Source organism: Chroicocephalus ridibundus, chromosome 1 (genome assembly GCF_963924245.1).
Source record: "Chroicocephalus ridibundus chromosome 1, bChrRid1.1, whole genome shotgun sequence".
Classification (NCBI taxonomy): Eukaryota; Metazoa; Chordata; class Aves; order Charadriiformes; family Laridae; genus Chroicocephalus; species Chroicocephalus ridibundus.
This window is the reverse complement of record NC_086284.1, coordinates 130,073,683-130,095,517: the sequence shown is the minus strand read 5'-3', so window position 1 is coordinate 130,095,517 and position 21,835 is coordinate 130,073,683. Positions and strand designations below refer to the sequence as shown.

General features: G+C 43.1%; 2 protein-coding genes across 2 annotated transcripts in view; one reads left to right on the top strand and one right to left on the bottom strand.

Moving 5' to 3' along the window:
* Positions 1-5,023: 5,023 nt before the first annotated feature.
* The window catches only part of B4GALT4 (beta-1,4-galactosyltransferase 4), a 30,596-nt gene continuing 13,784 nt past the window's right edge, over positions 5,024-21,835 (top strand). Inside the window, exons 1-2 of the mRNA XM_063351590.1 lie at positions 5,024-5,185; positions 20,905-21,356. Coding sequence (XP_063207660.1) covers positions 21,089-21,356 — 268 coding nt within the window. The 5' untranslated portion in view covers positions 5,024-5,185; positions 20,905-21,088. The remainder of the gene's footprint in view (positions 5,186-20,904; positions 21,357-21,835) is intronic.
* Positions 5,313-21,835, bottom strand: part of LOC134523077 (beta-1,4-galactosyltransferase 3-like) — a 44,299-nt gene continuing 27,776 nt past the window's right edge. Inside the window, exon 8 of the mRNA XM_063351535.1 lies at positions 5,313-6,055. Within this exon, the coding sequence (XP_063207605.1) occupies positions 6,031-6,055 (25 nt within the window). The 3' untranslated portion in view covers positions 5,313-6,030. The remainder of the gene's footprint in view (positions 6,056-21,835) is intronic.

Genomic DNA, 21,835 nt, shown 5'->3' with positions numbered 1-21,835 from the left:
CCTATGAGACTTGGGTGACTCATCTTTTCCTTTCTCATTCTTACATGGAAACAGTATGAGCCCAGGACAATTGCGGAGTGACAATTTATTCCCGCCTATCCTTGATAACGCTATTCCAGAAATACCTTGTGTTTATCTGCCAGGGTCCTTGTGGCGAATCCATGGTGTGTTGTATTTTTATCACTGAATTCAGCACAGAGATGTGTGAACGTTTGGGTCCTTGCTGTCCTCAAATTTGCAAGGAAACTGTAATCCAGACTGAGCTAAGAAAACGAGTACTGAGGAACAAGGAGCAGTTCCGGCAGAATGTGGAAGACGAGACCATCCTTGTTACATTTTGTGAAATGCCCCTAGTGTTTTAACTGATCCTTGCATGGGACTTCATCATGTGAAACGCTGGATTACATCAGCAAGAAGCCCAGGGAGGCCCATGTTCAAAAAGACCTTTCCTCACTGATTAAATGTGGAACTGCTGCAGGGCCTTTGATCAAACACTGACACTACATCACTGTACCACCGCTTTCCCCACCAGCCAGTACACCAGCAAACACTAACAGTGTAAAACTTCTCACACTCTCAACCAGCAGCACACTTGATTTTGCCTATCTTTACCTCTGTTCCTGTTTTCTTATAACTCTTATTTCCTTTCTGATGTTTCAAGCTAATGCCCCGTTCATCTCCTCACTTCTGCCATGCTGCTTGTCTGTTCTCCACTGTCCCTTAGAAGACGTAAACTCTCTTTCTTTGTCACTCACTCTCCCTTCCGTTTCAAATCCCTTTCTGGTCTTACTGATTTAACTCTGTTCTTTTTTCATTTTGCCAAACATCCCCTTTACCCTTTTACTGCAAGGCTATCATCCCATGACTCTGCGCAGTCCTGTAAGTTTACAGTTGTTACTTAACTCAGAGAGTCAAAGCCTTACCTTGACAAAGCAAAGATATAACTTCAGTCTCGTGTGCATGTATCCAGACGAGATTGGGTACCACTAACAGTGTATCTGTAGCGACATGAAATTCAGCATGAACCAATTGCTTGAACCTCCAGCAGTTGCTGGGGTGACTTTTGAAGCCCACTCTAAACTCCTTGCTACCGACACCACTCTGTTATTGGCTCCCAGCCCACGCTAAAGTGAGCTCTGCTTTGCTGACTTGTACAATTGTGCCATATTTCCATGGAAGTTATTTTGTGCTGCAGAATGTTTACTTAGTGTGTGCTAGGACTGGGAGTCAAAGGTTTAAAGTGGGGTGTAGCTGAATAAGACACAGCCTCTTGCCTCATTGCCTCTTCCCAGACAGGAAAAAAATGTATTTATTGGATGGCATTATTTCCACAGCTAATGACCTTTGAACTTTTTCAAAGATTTCAAAAATCTCATTTTACACTTTGAAAACCTTGATTCACTGGGACATTTGGGAAAAAAATATGAGGTATCAGGAGCACAGAACTCTGGATTTAGCACATCTATATTAACACACAGCAAATACTAGTGTCACTAGTTGTCATTGCTGTCTAAATGCTCAAGACAGAAATTCCTCCTGTGCCCACAGGAACAGAGGTTGGATTTTGTGTGCAAACTGCTGCCTGTGAAGTCAAATCTCCCTTCCAAAGGTTTCTCTGTATCACATCCGCACGCAAGAAAGGGTCACTGCTGTTGTTCACCTCTCAAGGCTACATTGCATCAGGCAAACAGCTTTCATCCAAAAGATTTATCAGGTAAAAGGCCTGTGTTTAAACTGTGAGATTGAAGAACAGAGACAAAAAGAAAGGCTGCTTTCACACATGCTGCAGGGAAGAGCGTCCAATGTGAAATTTGTATCTGCCTCCAAGAAAACAGTGTTTCTGTACATCTTCTACAAGTCGTGTTATGGAACAATTTTACTTCAGATCACTGATGTCTATGCGAATAGGAAACTAACCTTTAAAATCTACTCCTGCTCAGCAAATAGCAACACTAACAGAAACAGACCCAAATGACCCATATTCTGATTCTGTTTGCTCAGAAATTCTGATATTTCTATGATGCCGTATTGAGATAAACTACATTCAGGATTGCTTCATCAGTAATGTTTTAGTAGCCCTAAGAAGCTGCCGGTATACATTTGATTTCTGAGGGTAACCTGTTTATGTTGTGCTAAGGAAACTGATAAGGTATCAGGTTTGTCTGTCTGATATCATTGCCTCTTCTCAGACAGGAAAAAAATTTTCCATTCATCACTGCAACATAATAATGTTACTCAACAACTGTACGTCCTTCTCCAAACTAGAGATGCAGCAATCCACTGAAATACCTATTACTGAGTTTACAGATAATTATTCATTGGGTGGCGTTATTTCCACAACTAATGACCTTTGATCTTTTTCAAAGATTTCAAAAATCTCATTTTACACTTTGAAAACCTTGAGTCTCTGGGACATTTGGGGAAAAAAATAGTTTGTACTACATTTGCATATGGTGTGCAGCCCAATGATGCATGGCTGATATTCTGGGTAGCTTAAGTTCAGTTCTTGTCATATTCTACAAGCGGGATGAAAATCAACAGCTGAAGATCTCACCTTGGACAACCTGAATTTCTGAGGTAGAGGAAAATGTAAGGTTTTGCATAATAAAAGATTAAAGATGGATCACTGCAGAAGACTCTGAACTCAGCGCGTTTCTCAATACAGACTCCGTTCCCATGAGATCCACAAGAGGGATTTATTTTTTGGAACAAGCATAACATTTAGTCCAGAGGAAAGAAACCTGATTAAAGAAGTCTGACAAATGTTAAATTTGCCAGATAAGAACACGTGTGGAGGAAAACATGCAAAGGGACTTTTATAGAACTGTAGCCACAGAAGTGTTTGTATCAATGTAACACAGCGTTTCGTGGGCCATAAACGGAATTAATTGCTGTTTTCAGAACTTGTTTCCCACATCCCCCATGATGCCTTTCACCGCAATAGCCCAAGTTTGCCTCACATCCTTTATAGCCCTGTTACACAGTATCCCTGACACCTCCAAGTCCACACACCACTTGCAGGTTCTCTGCATATCCTGATTGGCTTCTAGCATCTTCACACGCACCTTTGGCCACCTCTTCTCGTCCCTTCTCTGTCCTGCGAGACCACCACCGTAAGAACTTCATGTCTCACTGCTTGGCTACCTCTCTTTGTTGGCCTGTAGGATGAGTGAGAATGTGGTCTGCTTCTGTGCATTGGGATTTAAGATACATGCTAATTAAATCTGTGGTATGCGTGTGGACTGACAAGCCCGATAATGCCAATACACTCTCGGCTGCGTCAAACGATGACTAAATGCTCTGTTTCACTCTCTCAGTGGAGTGTCATCTATACCTATCGCTCTGATTCTCACAGCACTAACAGAAACTTACTATCTTTGAGACCGATGCCACTTTGGCAGATTTGATTATGATCAGCAAGTAGCATCTGGATTTGACAATTACATAACATTATAAAACCCGAATAAAACTATGAATACGTGTGACTAATACCATTAGAAAAGGGGTCACTCATAGAGTTTTTACTGGACAACTACTCATCTATCTTTTAATTTTGGATTATAAACATCCTTCACTATTTACAAACAGAAGGAATTTAAGACTATCCTTCGTTCCCCCTCAGACTCAATTTCTGACAATTTCAGTGGAGGTTATTTTTTTCTTGCAAAAACATTTGCAACATTTTGCTTCATTTAGTTTTTTACACTTTTAAACACAAGTTTTCTCCTCTCTGGTTCTTTTAATAGAAGTAATTTCTCACCACAAAAGAGTAATGTTGCCTTTTTCTTGAAAGGCTTTTTTAGTGCTTGGCAGCATATTCCTCTTGGGTGCAACTTTATGAGGTCTGAGTAGAATATTCCAGCTCCTGATGGGCACGTATGCAGGTTTACCCTAGAGCCAAGCGGACTCGGCAGTGAAGCTCCATGGTCATCCCTACTGCTCCCCTTCTGCTTTTTCTTGCCATTGTCAGTGAAATGGCTTTGATATTTTGACCAAATAATTTAAAGTAATTGCACAATTTTTTGCCGCTAGGGGCAGTTATGCTGGAAAGTTTTGCATGGAGAAACTACAAACGTTACATTGTAGCAATATGAGCTTTGGTTAATCTAATTTGGTGATCTAATTTGTCCTGCAAGAAAAAATACCTTTGATTTTGATGATTTTTCAAAAATTAAGAAAACTTTATAATAACAGATAAACGCTTTCAGCCATCTGTATATGGACATGCACACTTGAAGGGGTTTTGTTTGCACTGTTACGGTTTGATACGAAAAGCCCTTTCGTGATTCAAGATTAAGGAAGGGGAATGCCTTTCTTTTTCCTGAGCAATTAGGTTTTGGAAGCAGGCACCTTAAGTTCAGCTTTCTGAGATCCTAAGAACATCTCCCAAGCCCCACCTGATTTCGCTGTAAACAAGTGCTATAGATGACACGTTTTGAGAGGAAGCGAAAGTCTCAACTTTTGACACGTACCAGCATCGGGAATGCTGCGACGCCCACCCATGGCCCTCAAAAGCGGACACTCCGTCAGAGTTCACAGCCCAGCCCTGCCGAGCCCCTGGCACCATCTGACCTACTCTGATAAAGTTACGCCTCCCGCGTTTGCTCTGAAATCCTAAAGCAAACAAGGAAACAAGGCCCGCACAGCCCGTTACTCCCTGCCCTGTTGAAGGGCTGTCATGGTGGGGGATGAGAGATGATGATGGCCACCGCCATGGTGGGGTCGCTCTGTCCCTCAGGTGGGGTCTCTATGGCGGGAGGTGGCTGTTCTACCCCTGTGCTCCATGGTTGGCGGCAGGGGCTGGGGTTGCTGGTGGTGCCTTCGGGAAAGGGGAAGGGAAGGGGACGGATGGGAAAGGGGGAAGGGAGGGAAGGAAAGGAAGAAAAGAATTCCCCGCCGCCCTCACGCCCCGGCCCCGGCCCCGCCCCCTCTCAGGCACAGCGGCGGCAGCGGCGGGCTGCCCCCAGCAGCCGTTGGGCGCGCGCGCCCCGCCCCCGGCACGCGGCGCGCGCGCGTGCCCGGCAGGGCGCCTGCGCGCGGGGGTGGCGGTTGGCCGGGGACGCGCGGCGGCGGCAGCAGCAGCGGGAGGGGTTTAGCTGCCTGTGTGTCCGTCCGTCCGTCCTCTGCCGGCCCGGGGCGGGAGAGGCGTTCGGCACCTGGGCGCCTTCAGGCGCGGGCCTTGCAGGTAGGCGTTTCGGTTACACAGCGGGGGAGAGCGGTGTGGGCTGCCCGCCCTGAGGGCGGCTGGCCGGCCGGCCGGCGGGGGGCTGCGGCGGCCAGAGTTGGGAGCGCATGAGGGAGCGGGGTTGTTGGAACTGAGTTAAATTGAGAAGAGAGGGGTAAAATAGGGGATGAGCGGTGGGGGTAAATTAGTTTTAATTTCCGGACGGTGCTTCAGTTTTAAAACCTTCGCGAAAGAACGGAGGCTTGTGATGGTTTGTAGTTGCGCCTCGCACTTGGAAGTTTATCTCGCCGTCTGCTTCTGGGCAGCTCCCAGTGTGTGCAGGGAGTCCCCCGGCAGTGATCCCTGTGAACAAAAGAGGCAGGACTTGGGGATGGGGTCCTGCGCATACAGCTGCCGGCGCATCATTGCGTTGTAGTGTAGCGTTACGGATATAATTGGGAACAGGTACATATCTAAAAATTATGTACCAGGTGGAAGTACTTACTGTATCAGGCTCAGAGATCATAAGGCAGGAGGATGGATGTAGCGCACTGGTGTTTTCATTTCAACTAAAGCTTTTGAATGGTTTTGTGGTAAACTAAATTCACTACTTGGCAGTATTTTCTCCATTTCACGCATGGAGGAACTGGAGCACAGGCAAGTGGTGCTGTTCGCTAAAATTTTCCCAGTGATGAGACATAAGCTTCTTCGCTCATTGCTCTAGATGTTATTTTGGAGGAGCCAGAACAGTGATCAGAGGGCTTGAGAGGAGGCTTGCACAGGTTCATGGGAGCCCCCATTTGATGAAAACGTGTCCCTCTCAGTCCTGTAGTTGACTTCGGAACCCTTGCAGATGATTTTATTCATCAGTGAGATGGGGAGGGGTAACGCCTGCACAGAAATAAGAAGTGAAAGGTTAGAAAGGAGCCACTTTCCCCTAATCTGCTTCTGAGTTACGTATCATCCCCCTTGATCTTCTCTCTTGTTCCTGGAAAGAGCTGGAGCCCTGCTGCTGCTTGGTTGAGGAGGAGGAAGGTTTTAGAGGGACAGGAGTTTTTTAACCCTGAGGGAGTAGGAGAGGAGGATTCCCCATCACATTTCACCTTTAGTTCTCTAGACTCCCTAGCAAGATGCAGTGAGATGGGGAAAAGAGATTAGTAACAGAGTGGGAGGAAGAGTGATACACTGTCTCCCACTGCCAGAAATTTTACAGAGCTGCTTGTCCTAAAGGTTTAATAGTACCCTGATTTCTTGGGGGGTATGTTATTAGAATTACTTCCACAGGCAGTTGATTAAAATTGCTTGTTGCTGGATTGAACTAGAATTGTTGGAATTCTGTCAAACACTGCTCTAGGCCATAACTCTTCCAAAGGATGTGAGTTAGAGAACATAAATTGCATGTTTGAAACTTTTCTCCTGCATAAAAATCCATCTGCAGATTGGTTGAAAATCTACGTAGATCTAAATTGTGTTCTAACGTGGAAAAGGTCCTGTACCTTTAATAGCTTAACAAAATGATGCCACCTACGCAGTTTCTTGATAGCTGTTTTTGCAGTAGGCACTGATAATTTGTAATCCTTACTGAGATAAGACTAATAATAATAAAAAAGTAAAATCTGTTCATGCTTAAGGAAGCTTCAACTGGAACGCCCTCGGTGCCATTCTTATGCTGAAGTACCTCCATAAGAAACAAATAATGGGATTCTGTTCTTAGTTATGCATTCATAATATGTGTACAACTTTATTACTTTTTTCATTTTTCTACAACTTTGTTCATACTTACTTGTAAACTGAAAATTATAAATACATTAATTGGCCACAGGTCTATACTTCTTACCTCAACTTCTGTCCTGTATTGCTTTAGCTATCTGTGGTTGACACTTTGGTTTAAAAAATTTATTGTGAAGTACTTAAAGCTGAAATAAGAATGTGCATAATTTTTTCTCAGATGTAATTTTTTGTGCAGGAGAGAGGTGAGGAATTTGGTTAGAAATGTGTTGAGTGGTTGTTTTGGGTTTTTTGGGGTTTTTTTTGTTTCCTTTGGAACATGGCAAGGTCTCTGACATCTGGCATCCATACTGACTGATGCCACTCCAGAAAGGCAGCAGCTGCCAGAAAAAGATAGGCTGTTGCTGAGTTGAATCATGACCTTAGCTTTCCATTATACGTGAGATTCCTGTGTTCACAGAAATCTGTTTCACCATGTGCTTTTTCAGGATATTCCACTGACCTTGGGGGGAAGGTGTTTTTAAACTGTGCTGTATTTTTTTTAAAATATATTTCCCTGTTAAGCAGTTAGGTAGTTACCGGGTATACCAGTACTATTTGCTGTATGCCTTGCTCCATCTCTTTGACTGCACTCAGTCTGACAGTGCTGTGTCTTTTAGTGAGGTCAGTGTCTCAGCTCTAGTTGTGTAACAAGAGAGGCCATTTATAAGTATGTTCCTTGGCCTGGAGACATTAGATTGCATTTCTTAGCATAAAACCAGAGTTCATTACATCCTAGGAAAGTGAAAACTGTACTGCAGTATTGGAGTAGGACCCGCTCAGTTGGCCTGTGCTTGGTAATGATGTTGGGTCATTTGCAGCAAATGCTCTGTACTTGCTTAGTAAAGAAAGCATGAGCTTTTCTGTTGGTAATCTCAGAAATCTTAATGTGATATTTTAGGCGCTGAGTAATTGCCAAGAGTTGTGCCTCTGTTTTATGAGTGAAATGTGACTATGTAAAAATGTCTCCTGCTTGATCACCGAATTGTCTGGAAATGTTAAAAGTAATTGTATATCCACTATCTAATATTTGAGATAGATGTAAAGCACTGGAAAAAGAGTAATGCTAAAGCCAAGATGTGCTGAACACAACCAGTTCTAGACAGCCTCAAAACAGACCCACCACTGGCCAAGGCTGAGGCCGCCAGCTAGGCTGGTGGTGCCTTGGGTAAAATGTATTTAAGAAGGGCAGCTGTGACAGGAATGAGGGGAGAGAGAGGAAAAAAGAAAAAAAAAGGTGAGAAACAGCTCTGTGAACACCAAGGTCAGAGAAGGAGGAGGGGAGGAGGCACTCCTAGTAAGCAGATATCCACCCTGCAGCCTGTGGAGGGAACTATGCTGGAGCAGATATCCACCTTGTAGTCTTTGGAGGACCCCGTGCTGCAGCAGATAGACATGCCCTGAAGGAAGCTGCAGCCCATGGAGAGCTCATGCCTGAGCAGACTCCTGTCAGGGATAGCAGCCTGTGGAGAGGAGCCCATGCAGGAGCAGATTTTCTGGCAGGAGAAAAGGGACCATGGAAGGGACCCATGCTGTAGCAATTTGTGAAGGACTGTACCCCATGGGAAGGACCCACACTGAAGCAGGGGGAAAATGTGAGGAGGAAGGAGTGGCAGAGAGGAGCTTTTATGGACTGACCCTCATTCCCAATCCCCCTGCCCTGTTTTGGGGTGGCAAGTAGAGGAGGTGGGAACAAAGGAGTGAAATTGTGCCTGGGAAGAAGGGAGTGGAGGGACGGTGTTGTAGTTTTTGTCTCTCACCATCCTACTTGAATTTTAAATGGCAATAAATTAATTTTCCCCAAGTCGAGTCTGTCTTGCCTGTGATGGTAATTGGCAGGTGATCTCTCTGTCTTTATCTTTACCCATGAGCTTTTTCTTCTTACTGTCTCCCCCTGTCCTGTTGGGGAGGGGGGAAGTAAGAGAGTGGCTGGGTGGGTGTCTTGCAGCCAGAAAATCAATTACATACATTCAAAGAACAACGGACTTCATGCATACCAGCGCTCAGGGACTGCTTCTTTTGTCCAGTGCATTCCCTGTGGAGCAACTTGTTCAGCTCTTTGATCATAAACCAAAGCAGGTTGAGATAGAGGAATAGCACTTCTTGTTTGGGATAACGTTGGGTGGAAGAGCAGTGGTGTCCCTGTTAGGATAGGTGAGATACTGAGTGGCTCCTATTTTCTTCTCCATCCTGCATGTAGTTAAAGATGTACAGAGAGTCTTCTTTCAGTGCTTTTCTGCTATGATGTTCCTTCTGTATGAAATGGATTTATTGTATTTGCCTGCCAACCCTTTTCTCATTCATATCTATTGTAATCACTTCTTCCATGATGCCCACACACATTCCATATGCAAGGGAATATCTAAGTTACTTCCTGGTGTCTTATATATTCTTTATCTTTGTTAGTTTGTAATTCAGGGAGTCGGAGCTGCCAGTACTTTTACATTGAATATCAAGCAGTTATCAAATAATAAATAGCAAGAAAAGAGTGTGGAGCCAGCACATGTGTTTGTATTCTCAACACAAATGGAATGTTTTAGCTGGCAGTGGGTGTTATTCTAATCAGGCCCATAAATGCACCTTGGTCTGTTTCAACTCATACATTTCCTCTTTAAAGTTGTCTGGTTCAAGGCAGTTTGTAGAATGTTACCAGTTGTTGCCTGGAAATGTATATTACCATCCTCCTGAAATAACAGTTCCTATTCAACTGAAAGCTGAGCTAGTTTTTCTGCTGATAGTTGTACCAGGTCGTCTGACATTCTTCAGTGGGAAGGGTAGACAGAGGATCACAGAAGGTTGCTAGAAATACTGCTTGTCTCCTGATCCACCTAACCCCATGTTTGCATGAAAGCCAGTGCAGAGAGAGTATAGTTTGTGGACTGAAGCGGAGGGGAAGGTGAGACAGTGACAGTCGAGATCTAGGCTGGTCTGAATTTATGTGGCTGACCAGTTGAAATATACAGTAGTATTAAAGGTTTTTCCCACATTACTAAGTGTCTGAAACAAGGAATTTTTTCCCCAACTTGACTCTTGGGCAGTCCTCATAATAAATAAGACCTTTGTGGCATAGAGGAGGCTTAATGGGAAAGCTCTGAAATACTTACCTGCTTGGAATGTACATATTACACAAAGAGTTCAAACAGGCGTGAGTTACAGGAGATTAACACTTGTCATGAGGCTGTACCTATCCTTTCTTTCCCCACCTCTTAACACAAACTGTCTTAGATGTGTACCCTGTGTGTACTCGGGTCTCATCCTTTCTCTATGTTTTGTCATTATCTGTGTGTTGACTGGAAGCGTGAGAAAATCCTACCCCTTACCTGACATAGGTACGCTCATGAATTCCTCTAATGTAGGTGCAACTCCTGAAGGAAGTGTGTTTGTCAGCTAGGGAGGAGGCTTAGGTGGGGTGGCAGCAAAACTCTTCCTGGCAGCTGTGTGCCAGACTGGAGCTTGGCCAGCACGGCTAATATTGCGGTGCTACTGGCCTGGTAGCCTGGAAGAGCCCCAGGTGGGCAAGATGGCAAAGAGACAGCTCCGTTGTTTCAATCCTGCTGATTCTGTGAGGTTGCTAGAGGAGTGTTATGGTGCAATGTGGTGGAAAAAGCACCAGTGAGGGACAACCTTGTAATAAGAAACTACCTTTTGTGAAAAGGCTTGTCAGTAAGCCAGGCTGGTCAGTATGCCAGACTGGTTGAAACACGCTCACATAAAGTACACACTTCTGTCTGTGGTGGCACTGTCATCAGCAGTATGTCCAGGTGATAACGGAGAGAAGTGCAGTGGGAGCGCATGAACTTCTCCATAGGTATGGACAAGAGGGTGGACAGTTTGATCTACGTAAGAAGAATGGCATCTCTAATGTTAAAAATCTCCAGATGGAGCAGATACCAAAAAGGCTGCTATAGAAATTAAGGTTTGCTTTTAGGAGCAAAGACTCGAGCCTTTGTTTCTCATCAGGTGGTTTGTTGTAGTAATTATTTGTATGCAGTATTGTGTGTGGCACAGTGCTCTGTCAAGATATGCCCAAGTGCCCCCGTGCTGGTTCTGCTGTGCTAGGAGGAAAGGAGAGAGGCTGTCCGCCATCCTGGGCTGGGACATGAGCTGAGGGAGGGGCATATGGGACCGCACTAGGGACCCTCTTAGGGAGGAAAAGCAGCATGTTTTTTTTTTTCCCCCCCCCCAGTCATCCTGTGAGTTTTGAGCTGACTCTTTCCTGCAGCTTGTGAGAGGTAACAGAGGTCTCTTTATGGTGTGGTGTTTCCTGGATGAAAAGTGTCTGCTGCTTGCGTAGCGCGCTCTGTGCTTTTTGGAGTGACTGCTATACAGGAAGGAGGGATGTGGCAGCAGCAGTGAGTGGTTTAATGCGCTTGCTTTGTTTGCCTTGAAATCCTGAGAAGTGGAAAGGCTGTTTGTCTGAGAACTGTGTTTCGTTTGTTTTTTCGTTTGTGTTTTTTAAAATAGCCCATGACTTCACCATTTCTCAGTGCAGTTGGTGGTTTTTTAATAGGCAGAGGTAATAGGATTATGCAAGTGTTGTATAAAAGAGGTGTTAAAAACTATTAGCTTAATGCCCCACTAAAAAACTAGTCTGCTGAAAAGAAGGAAATGACTGTGAAAGGAACAGGTTTAGACTCTTGTAAAACTTAGAGGACTTTAACTCTCTTGCATAGAAAAGCTGCTGCAGCACAGTGATCTTTCTGCCTTGTCAATTGTAAAGAATTTAATTCTTTCTTGTAGGGTTTAATGAAGAAGATTGCAGTACTGCTTCGTGATAGTTCCAGAGTTAACCTATTGCTGCTTTTGACTTTGGGCCAGATAAAATACAAAGTAATAGTCTGCATAGTATAGAGCTGACAAATGCAGTCCCAGGGAACTCTTCCATTCTTCATTTCCTGCTTGAAATTATGAGGGTTTTTAAAGTTATATTGAAGTGAATCCTTTTTGCTGCTGAACCTGTTCTGCTGTCTGTGAATCTGCGTGAGCTTGAGGAGGTTGCTGGGGCTTCTGGAAAATCCTGCATGATAGGAAACCTGTCCTTACTGGTCAGTGGGAAACAGGTAGAGTCAGAACGTAGGTTTGTGTAAATTAAAAATTAATTTTCCGTGTATCAAATGAAAGTATCTCTGTGGAGCTGTTCCGCAGATGTTCCATACAAGGTGAATTATTTTAAATACAAACACATGAAAAATAAAATTTAGGCAGAAAGTATGCTCTTATTGATTATTTATACTGTTAAAGTTAACTTTTTTGATAAGTAATCATGTGACTTTAGGCTGTAGCATAGTTATCATAATGGAAAATTTTATCTAAAAACATATCAGGAAAAAATAAGTTTTGGAAAACAATGAGGTTTTTATCAACTCCAATTACATAACAAATTTTGTTTATAAGATTACTTTCCTTCACTAATGTCTAGATCAGGGCTACCAGTAATCCATCTTCCTGTTGATACTGTCTTGGTCTGCCTAGGAATTTTGCCTAGATGAAGAAGCCTTTAGTCCAGAATTTCTTGGTATCTCTGAGCTTGGTAATGCTAGTGGCATGAATCAGGCTGCTAGGCAAATGCCCACTGCATATGGGTAGATTGACCCTGCAGCCCTTGCATGGGGAACCAGCTTGCACATCTGTTATTCACTTGCTCTGTGCTTGCATAGCCTGTCGGACTCCAATGCCTATGTATTTCTGTTGACGAAAACTCTGAATGAAAATGGATGGAGAGCAAGTTAGGGCTTCGTGTTCAGGCCAACAGGCTCAAGGATCTGAACTGAACTGATGGGGTGAGTCATATAGCACTGCATTTCTCATTGTTTCCTACAGGTAGGCTATTCTTAACAGTGCTAGGAACCTTGGAGCAAGCAAGTAGGGTTTGGCATATGTTTCAAAAAAAAGTAGCACGCTACAGAGCTTGAGTTGGCAAGCTGCAGAGCACAGGGACAGTTACCAGTACAGATATGATGTTGGGGAACACGGATCATGCAGTATTTATGTGCATCAATATGATCATGGATATATTCAGAAGTGTGTTTGTAGTGTCTGTCTAGGTATGAGTTTGTCTACATATAGATGGAGACCTTTCTCATTTTTCATTGATTTTTGAATTCTGGCTGATGTCATATTTGGATAACTGTGGCACTTTTTTTCTGTTTAATTTTTTTTTATGGATTTTGAAATGGGTACCATGGTGTTTTTAACCTTGTGGCCTGAAGTGCTCTACCTTTGTCGTCAGCTGTAACTTTCTAAACTAGGTTTGGTTATGCTTCATTGAGAATTTATTTCAGTTTATGTACCTATGAAAGTTTCTTGGTACCTTTGATGAAGGTCAGATCTAGGTAGACAGGTTTGACAGCTATGAGAAGAGCTTAGTTGCGCTACAGAAGTTTTCCCACCCATATTTGAGGGATAGTCACCCTGAGTTTCAAAGTATAGAAGAAGGAAGAACCACATTTCCGGCATCTTGGGAATTATTGTTTACAGCAAGATTTGTTTATCATTGACTTTTTGATCGAATTATTGTGTATACATGTTTTAATGTCTGACTGGGTTGTCTTTTTTTCACCCCCTAAACAATATATCAGCCATGATTTAGTGATATCAAAGATGACAAGAAGGGCTTCTATAAGTACATAGGTAACAAAAGGAAGATGAGGGAAAACGTCGGCCTGTTGCTCAATGGGATGGAGGACTTGGTTACACAAGACATGGAAAAGGCTGAGCCACTGAATGTCGTCTTTGCCTCAGTCTTTACTAGCAAGACTGGGATTCAGTAATCCCATGTCCCAGAGACCACGAGGGAGGGGTGGAGCAAGGAAGATGGAAGAGGATTGCTTAAGAGGTCAGGGTATACTTAAGCAAACTGGGCACATAGTTCCATGGATGACATTAGGATGCACCCATGAGTACTGAGGGAGCTGGCTGATGTCATTGTGAGGCCACTCTCAATGATCTTTGATCGATCATGGTGACTGGGAGAAGTCATGAGGAGGAAAGCACATATCACTACTGTCTTCAGGAAGGGCAAGAAGTACAACCCAGGGAACTATAGGCTGGTCAGCCTTACCTCGATACCTTGTAAAGTGATGGAGCAGTTAACCATTTCCAGGCATATGAAGGTCAAGAAAATCATCAGAAGTAGTCAGCATGGTTTCACCAAAGTGAAGTCATGCTTGACCAACTCGATAACCTTCTACAATGTAATGGCTAGCCTGGTAGACAAGGGGAGAACACTGGATATTGTCTGCCTGGACTTCAGGAAGACCTTTGACGCTGTCTTCCATAAGATGCTTATAGAGAAGTTGTTGACGTATGGGCTGGATAAGTGGAGTAGATTGAAAACTGGCTGAACAGCTGGGCCCAGAGGGTGGTTATCAACGCATGAAGTCTAGTTGGAGGCCAGTAACTAGTGGTGTACCCCAGGGGTCAATACTGTGTCCGGTCCTGTTTAACATCATCGTTAATGATCCAGATGATGGGGCAGACTGTGCCCTCTGCAAGTTTGCAGACTGCACCAAATTGTGAAGAGAGGCAGATACACCAGAGGGTCATGCCGCCATCCAGAAAGAGGAACAACCCCATGTACCATTACATGCTGGAGACCACCCAGCTGGAAAGCAGCTTGGCAAAGGACCTAGCGTTGGTGGCACCAAGCTGATTGTGAGCCAGCAATTTGCCCTTGCAGCAAAGAAGGCATGTGTTATTCTGGGCTACATTAGGCAAAGCATTGCCAGCAGGTCAAGGGAGGTGATCCTTCCCTTCTACTCAGCACTGGTGAGGCCACACCTGGAGTCCTATGTCCATTTCTGGTCTTCCCAGTACAAGAGAGACACAGATGTACTGAAGAGAGCCCAACAAAGGGTCATGAAGATGATGAAGGGACTGGACTACCTCTCCTATGAGGAAAGGCTGAGAGAGCTGGGACTGTTCAGCCTGGAGAAGAGAAGGCTTGGGAAGCAACTTCCCAATGTGTAGAAATACCTGAAGGGAGAGTGCAAAGAGGATGGAGCCAGGCTCTTCTCAGTGGTGCCCAGTGACAAGACCAGAAGCAATAGGCACAACTGAAACACTGGAGGTCCCATCTGAACATCAGGAAGCAGTTATTGTACTATGAGGATCACTGAGCCTAGGCACAGGTTGACCAGGGAGGCTGTGGAGTCTCCATCTTTGGAGATACCTAGAAGCCATCTGGACATGGTCCTGGGCAACTGGCTCCAGGTGGCCCTGCTTGAGCAGGGGGGTTGGACCAGATGACCTCTAGAGGTCCCTTCCAACCTCAACCATCCTGTGATTGTGATTTGTGTATCCTCAACCAGTACTTAATTGGTGAGGGTTTAATTTTATCTGATTGGCAGTTATGAAGTGCAAAGCATCTGCTCCATTGTTTCATGTGATTTGCAGAATGACTGTTGGGCTTTGTTAAGATTGGAGTAGATTCTGCATGACTATTCTAGTTAGTATTTTATTAAGGCTATTCCATTAATAATGATTTTATGGATGTGTTACAACTCTGGCTTTCGTACTAGTTCTCCAAGTGTGGCTTTTAAACAGCAGGCCCTGGGACTACATTTTTTTTTGTTGTTTTAATTTTTTAAAAAAATTCTTTAACAAGGCTTAAACTCTGGTGTTCTTGACTCTGGGTTAGGTGTCTGATTTAGCAACGCAGGTACTTTAAGCATGCTGGTGAAAGATCACTTTTTCAAATGAAGAGTCCGTAGTGTGAAATAGTAAAGCAGCAGCATCCAGAGGGGTGACAATCAAGTCTTCCTTTCATTTCTCTGACAGGAAAGTTTTTATTAAGGCTTAACCTCTTGCGTGTTCTTTTATTTCTAGTTACTGTCCTCATAAGTTCACGAGTTCTCCATCTTTGGTGGGAGTCATAAAAGTGCCAGCTCTTCACTGTGTTTCTCAGCCACCTTAATTCATAAGGGTGCAGTTCTTTGTCATTTCTTAATAGAATTGGACATGCCTTTCTGTGCACATTCTATTCTTGTGTCTCGGGGAAAAAAACATTAATACCATTTAACCTATGAAGTAATAATATAAGGTAAATTGATGGGTAAATTTTTCCATTTGATAGGTATGTTTTTCCATTAAAAATACCTGAAATATCTCCATGCTTTCCACATTTTGAAATACATACTATATTCTCCATAGAAAACATCAAAATACCAAGCTGCAAGTTTATGAAACATGAATTATGCTTTTCTGCATGTGTGTTGTGATGAGTTGAAAATGACTAATTGTTGTGATCATGCATGCATATTTATGCAGCTCTGTTGAAGTGCTCAAGTGTATTTTAAGCAAGAACAACATTCTGTCACTGCCATAGAACTCAGTGAAGATTTGTTTTAGTTATGTGAAATAATTCACACTGACAGCAGTACAGTCTGAATATTTGTCAGAGGCAAGCACTGTGAACTTTTAGTAACATCTGCTTATAAAGGTATCTCCTAAAGCTGACAAAGGAAATTGATATGTGTGAGATTTCACCTAGCTGAATAGGAGGGCAGGAGGGTAGAAATAACATTGGTGCGGTAAGTTCAGAGTTTATGTTCATAATTTAACATCCTTGTATCTCAGCAATTTTACACTTCTGTGGTCTTCCTGATATTAACAAAAAAAGAAAAAGGTATTTCAGAAGCTTGTTCTTCTGACTAATACTGCCGATTGCTTCCTGATATTTCATTATGACCCATTTGTACTAGGCTGTGCATGAGGTAAGCAACTGTTTTAATGTTTCTTTTAAAAAAGGCAGTCTACATCTGATAAAGTGGGAGGCTATGAATTCAATAAATTAATTTTTAGCAAACACGTGTTGATCGTCATTCCCTGCACATTAAGTTCAGTATCTTATCAACTTTAAGTTGTCCTTATTGGTCCAGGTTAATCTGTAAGATATTTGGGTTGAGTGGTGGAGAAGGAAATTTCCTTCCTCATGCATGCACTTTGTTCAGCGATACCCTTGGTTTATTGTGGGGAGAGGTTACCCCTGTAATAAATAGAATCATGTTTGTTAACCAAATCAGGCTTTCTTAAAGGCTGGTGAAAACTTACACTGTTTCGACTCTTCACATACTTAAATCGCAGGCATCCAGTGTGTTATCTGGTGCACTTTGATACCTAAAGGCCTAAATCACAGGCATCTGGTGTGTTTTAACACTTCAAAGGGAAGAGCTAAGTTGTGAGATAAGCTGAAAAGAGTCTCCCCAAGGACACTGATAAAGATGAGGAGCCTTCAGCCTCACGACCATCAGGAGGCGGGACAAGACCAACCCCCTAGCAACACGTCGCTCAGACACGGAATATACCAGGATTGACACATATACGGGAACCAGAAGAGTATATATAATCAACTACTTTCGGGAAGGGGGTGTGCGCCGTTGGCGGAGCAAAGACTCCCTGGCCGCCCAGCGCTGTTTTGCTTGTTGCCGCTTGCTTAATAAACTAATTTGATTAATTGGACTGGTTCCTGTCAATTATTGGGCCACAATCTATAACACCCCTCTTCAGGGAAGTGCTTCACCTGCTGGATGTCACACAGTAACTGAGAGGTTATGAAAGGCAGCAATTTAGATTATTCCATAGATACTTGCAAATAGATTTTAAATAAGCAAATTATAAGGTCTTTGATTTAACAGTTACAGGCTAATATTACCTATGGGGTCCACAGTGTTTACTGTTCTCAGATAGTTCATACAGCTTATCACTGATTTCCTGTATGCAACTATTGTAGAGTGTAAACTGGCAGGGGGTGGTAGACATTTTCTCTTTTATTTGAATCTCTATTGTTTCAGTGATGATACAAGGTGGGATAATAGGGTAAAGCATTTTGGACCATTATTTCCTCAGTTGTTGCAGTTGTGTATCAGTCCTAAGCTTGAACAAAGATGCAGTTCAGAATCACTTCTGTTCTGCAAAAGGCTTTCCCTGGTATGACAGCTACTGACAGCTAACTAGGAAGTAATGCTGGGCTGAAAGGCATGCACTGATGTTTCATCTGGCAATAGTCAAAATCAAATGTTATACTGTTTACTGCTCATTAGTTGAGCTAAAAACTGGAACTATTTAACTCAAAGTGTACCAATAGGATATTTCCGGTGTTACCTCTTAGGGCACCATGGCTACTAATTTATATTATTATGGCTTGTCTGCCAGCAAGACCCAGAAAAATGTTAGAAATAAAATTCATTGCTGAAACAAAATATATTAATTGAAAATCTCAGCATTTTTGTCTTCCCTTCTCTTCATGTTATTTTCCCATTTAATTTCCTTCTACTTCTGTTTTCCTGTTTAGTTAGGGCAATTTTCTTGTACACCTGTTGCAGAGACTGATTGAATTGAGACTTTAGAAACATGGGGAGACTTTTAACTGGGTTTAATCCATTTTCTGCTTGAGCCCACTTCAAACTTTTTGATTAATTTTTCTTAACTGTAAAACAACAATTACTCTCACCTGTTTTTCTGGGCAAACTGGAGAGTCCTATTTTCTGGAAAGTGAATCCCCATGCCCTTTTTCTCTCTCTACTTGATTGGGATTTTCTTCTTCCCTCTTTTCCTGGTGCTTTTTCACATCTTGGTCCCCTTGCCCCCATCTGCCTGCATTCCCAGTAGTAAGAATTCATTGAACAGCTCTGATGATGATGCAGAAGGAGAAAAATGTTTCTAGTTTGCTCTTCTGTTGGCTGCATAGGAGAGAGAAGTGATGGCAGTATGGTTTTACCACAGTATGTAAGTAAATACACCAAGGAGGCATACCAAGTGAGTGTGGAGATTTTTGTAACTGAGGCTTGAGATTTGTTTGCATTTGCGCCTGAAGTTTATATTTGTTTTGTTGGGTAGTGCAGAAGCTGGATACTGTTTTACTCCGCTTAGCATTATAAAATTAATTGCCTTCAGAAAACAAGTAGTTGAGTTTACTGTACCTGTGAAATGTGTTACTGACAACCCCTCAAAGTTGCTTTCCAGTTGTTTATTACAAGCTGACAGTAGGAGTACTGTGTGCTATAATGTGTAGCTTAAATTTGCTGATCCTCTTGATGTTTTTTCTTAAGATGTACATAGCTGTCCCGAACTGTGTAGATTTCCGTATTTTGTAGGTCAGTTGGATGTTAGGTGTTGCTCTGTGGCTGGTGTTTCCTTTCCTGTTCTGACAGCAGAAGTATGGGTATCATACTAATGGGTATCAACAGAAGAAAAACTAGTTCGGTTCATTCTCGGGTTTCCTTTGGAGAGTAGTAGAGACCCATGCGGTCAATACCTTACAAGCTATTCTGATGATTTCTCATGTGGAAAATCAGGGGAAAGGACGTAAATGAGAGCACTAAGCTAATTTTTCTGTGTCTTTTAAAACAATGAGGCAGAGACCCAGGTGGTCTCCAGTGTAATTTACCTAAGAACAGAAAGAATTCCTTGGAAAATGTGGTCTCAAGGGCCAGGAAACAAGGAGGGGAGGACTAAGAGGAACTCGGGCTTCCCTCTGTCTTTGTTTTGGTGATTCTGTCCTTGTGCTCTTGAAGACCAGAGGGGAAAAAACAAACAAACAGCAAAACCCCCAAGAAAACTGTGGAGCTGTGGTTATTAGTGTGACTGTATGGCTTTTTTCTTTCCTTCTTGAGAACCTCTCCCTCTCCTGTCTCTTTTTTTCCCCTTTCTTTTTTTCTTTTTTCCCCTCCTTTCCTTGGAAGTAATATGATCCTTCACTGTTGGTGGTAAGGTCACTGAAAGCTCTTCTGTTGCTTCCGTAGAGCAACACTATGTGGTGCATGTGGATAGAAAGAGCAGGTCAGGCACTCTGTGAAGTGCCTGCCAGGAAGAACAGCAACTGGTCATTCCCAGTGAACCTCAAGAAGCTCAGGCAGTACATCGAGTAGTTCATCTTCTCGTTCCTAGGTCTGTTTCCCACATACATCCCCATAAATTGGCAAAGTTTTCCAGAAGACACATGGGTTAAACTAGCGGGAATGTAGAGTTACTGTATTCCTTCTGCCTATGATATCTGTCTGGGCTCTCATATATTTTGAAAGTGTGCATAAAATAACCGTCCATGGTTTTGTGTTTCTTCTCTTTGATCCCACATGTTTCATGTGCATTGTCTTTAATCACTGCCTTTGCTTCACTTAGCCTCAGTCCTTGTTCTTCTCACAGGTGGCAATTTTCTTCTGTGTTTTCTATATCAAAGCTCTCTTTTATTAAAATTTAATTCATTCTCTGTTATGAGATGATAATAACAGACAGAAGTATTAGCATGGTAACTTTATAGTGTGATGGCAGTGAAAGGCTGTATGAAGAGGGCAGGAAACAGAACGAAGGATCAGATCCTCACAGACCTAACACCAAAAAACTGAACCTTTCCTTTGAAAAGCAGGAAGATTTGCCTCCTACAGCAGCATGTGAGAGGGCAATACTGGGCAAAGACCCACAAGGTGGTACTGGCAGGCATCAGATATGGAGGAATGATTTCTGATGCCCATTAAATATTGTGGGGTTCACACTGTGTTGTGCAGAACAACGCAGCTCTGCTCTTGATAATGCCCTCTTTCAGAAGAAAACAGTTTCATTCTGGAGAGATTCATGTGGTTTTGCTTTGGTGGGGGGAGCTGATTTTACTCAATAGCCAGCAAAATTCCTTGCCTTGCAGCTGTTGTTAATTTTGGTAGGAATAGAAGTAGTAAAGCCTGTGTATTGCCAGGCACTGTACATAACATGGGGTAATGGTTGCACTTTCTGTTCTTAAAAATAAATTAAAAAAAAAAAGACTGGGAGTGGAGAACAAAGCAGGAAAGTGATTTGCCTAAAATCATGCAGCTGGTTTGTGGCTGAGCTAGGACCAAAGTTCAGTGTCTTCATTTCTGACCAGTAGTTCATGATTGCTGTTTCTTTCATGTTTTGTCATAAGTTTTTTTTCATGAAGTCTGTGAAGGTACAGCAGTGGAGGGTGGTAGAAATTAACTCTCTCCTTCCTTTTTTCCTTTGTCCAGATTAAATTGTATTTTCTGACATTTGAAGAGCAAACAGCACCATGGCTCCATGAATTGCAAAACCTCAGGAAGTGTGGCAGCCCTCCATACCTCCAACTTTCCTTCCTTACTGTGACATTCTTCTCGGATTGGTTTCATCCCCACTGGATGTGCAGAGGAAGCTGTTTGTGGATCAGGAAGAGCCATGGCCTTGAACTCATATGTCTTCCACCTCTTCTATAAGTTCAAAGTGTTGGTGCTTGTCAGTTTGTGTTTGATGGTACTATGGACCACATTCAGTTACTTCGTGGACTCCAGAGAGCAATTTTCTAAAGCTAAGAGCATTGTGGAGGATTTCAGAAAGGTAATTAGCCTGCAGGACAGTCAAAAGGAAGAGAAGATCAAACCAAGTGCAAAAGTTCCCACGGTGAAGTCCTTTCAGAGTGACTGTCCAGCTGTGTCTCCATACCTACGTAAGTGATGGTGCTTTCCTCTCCTTTATAACAAGTTACATGTGCTTTGGTACTGCTGACTTGGGTTTCTTCCTAGACACTTTTCCTGTGAAACATACAATGCAACTGGTTGCATTGTGCACTTCTGAGTGAGGAAGTGACTTGTGTCACAGAGCGCCTGTGCTGGGTCTGGCTGGGATACTAGCCTGTCTGGTGCTGTGGTTTGCATTTGTGACTGAAACAGCTTTGGTAATGCACCAGTGACTTGGCTACTGCTGAACAGTATTTGTACCCTTTTGAGGCTTTGTCTCTCTCTTCCATGGGCCCCCAAAATCTGGTAGGCTGGGGGTGGGCAAGAGGTTGGGAGTGAACACAGCCAGGACAGCTGGCCTCAACTGACCGAAGGGATATTCTGTACCATACGACCATACCATTTATCATGCTCAGCAATAAAAGCTCAGGGAAAGAAAGAAGGTTGGGTGTTCATGGTTACAATGTTT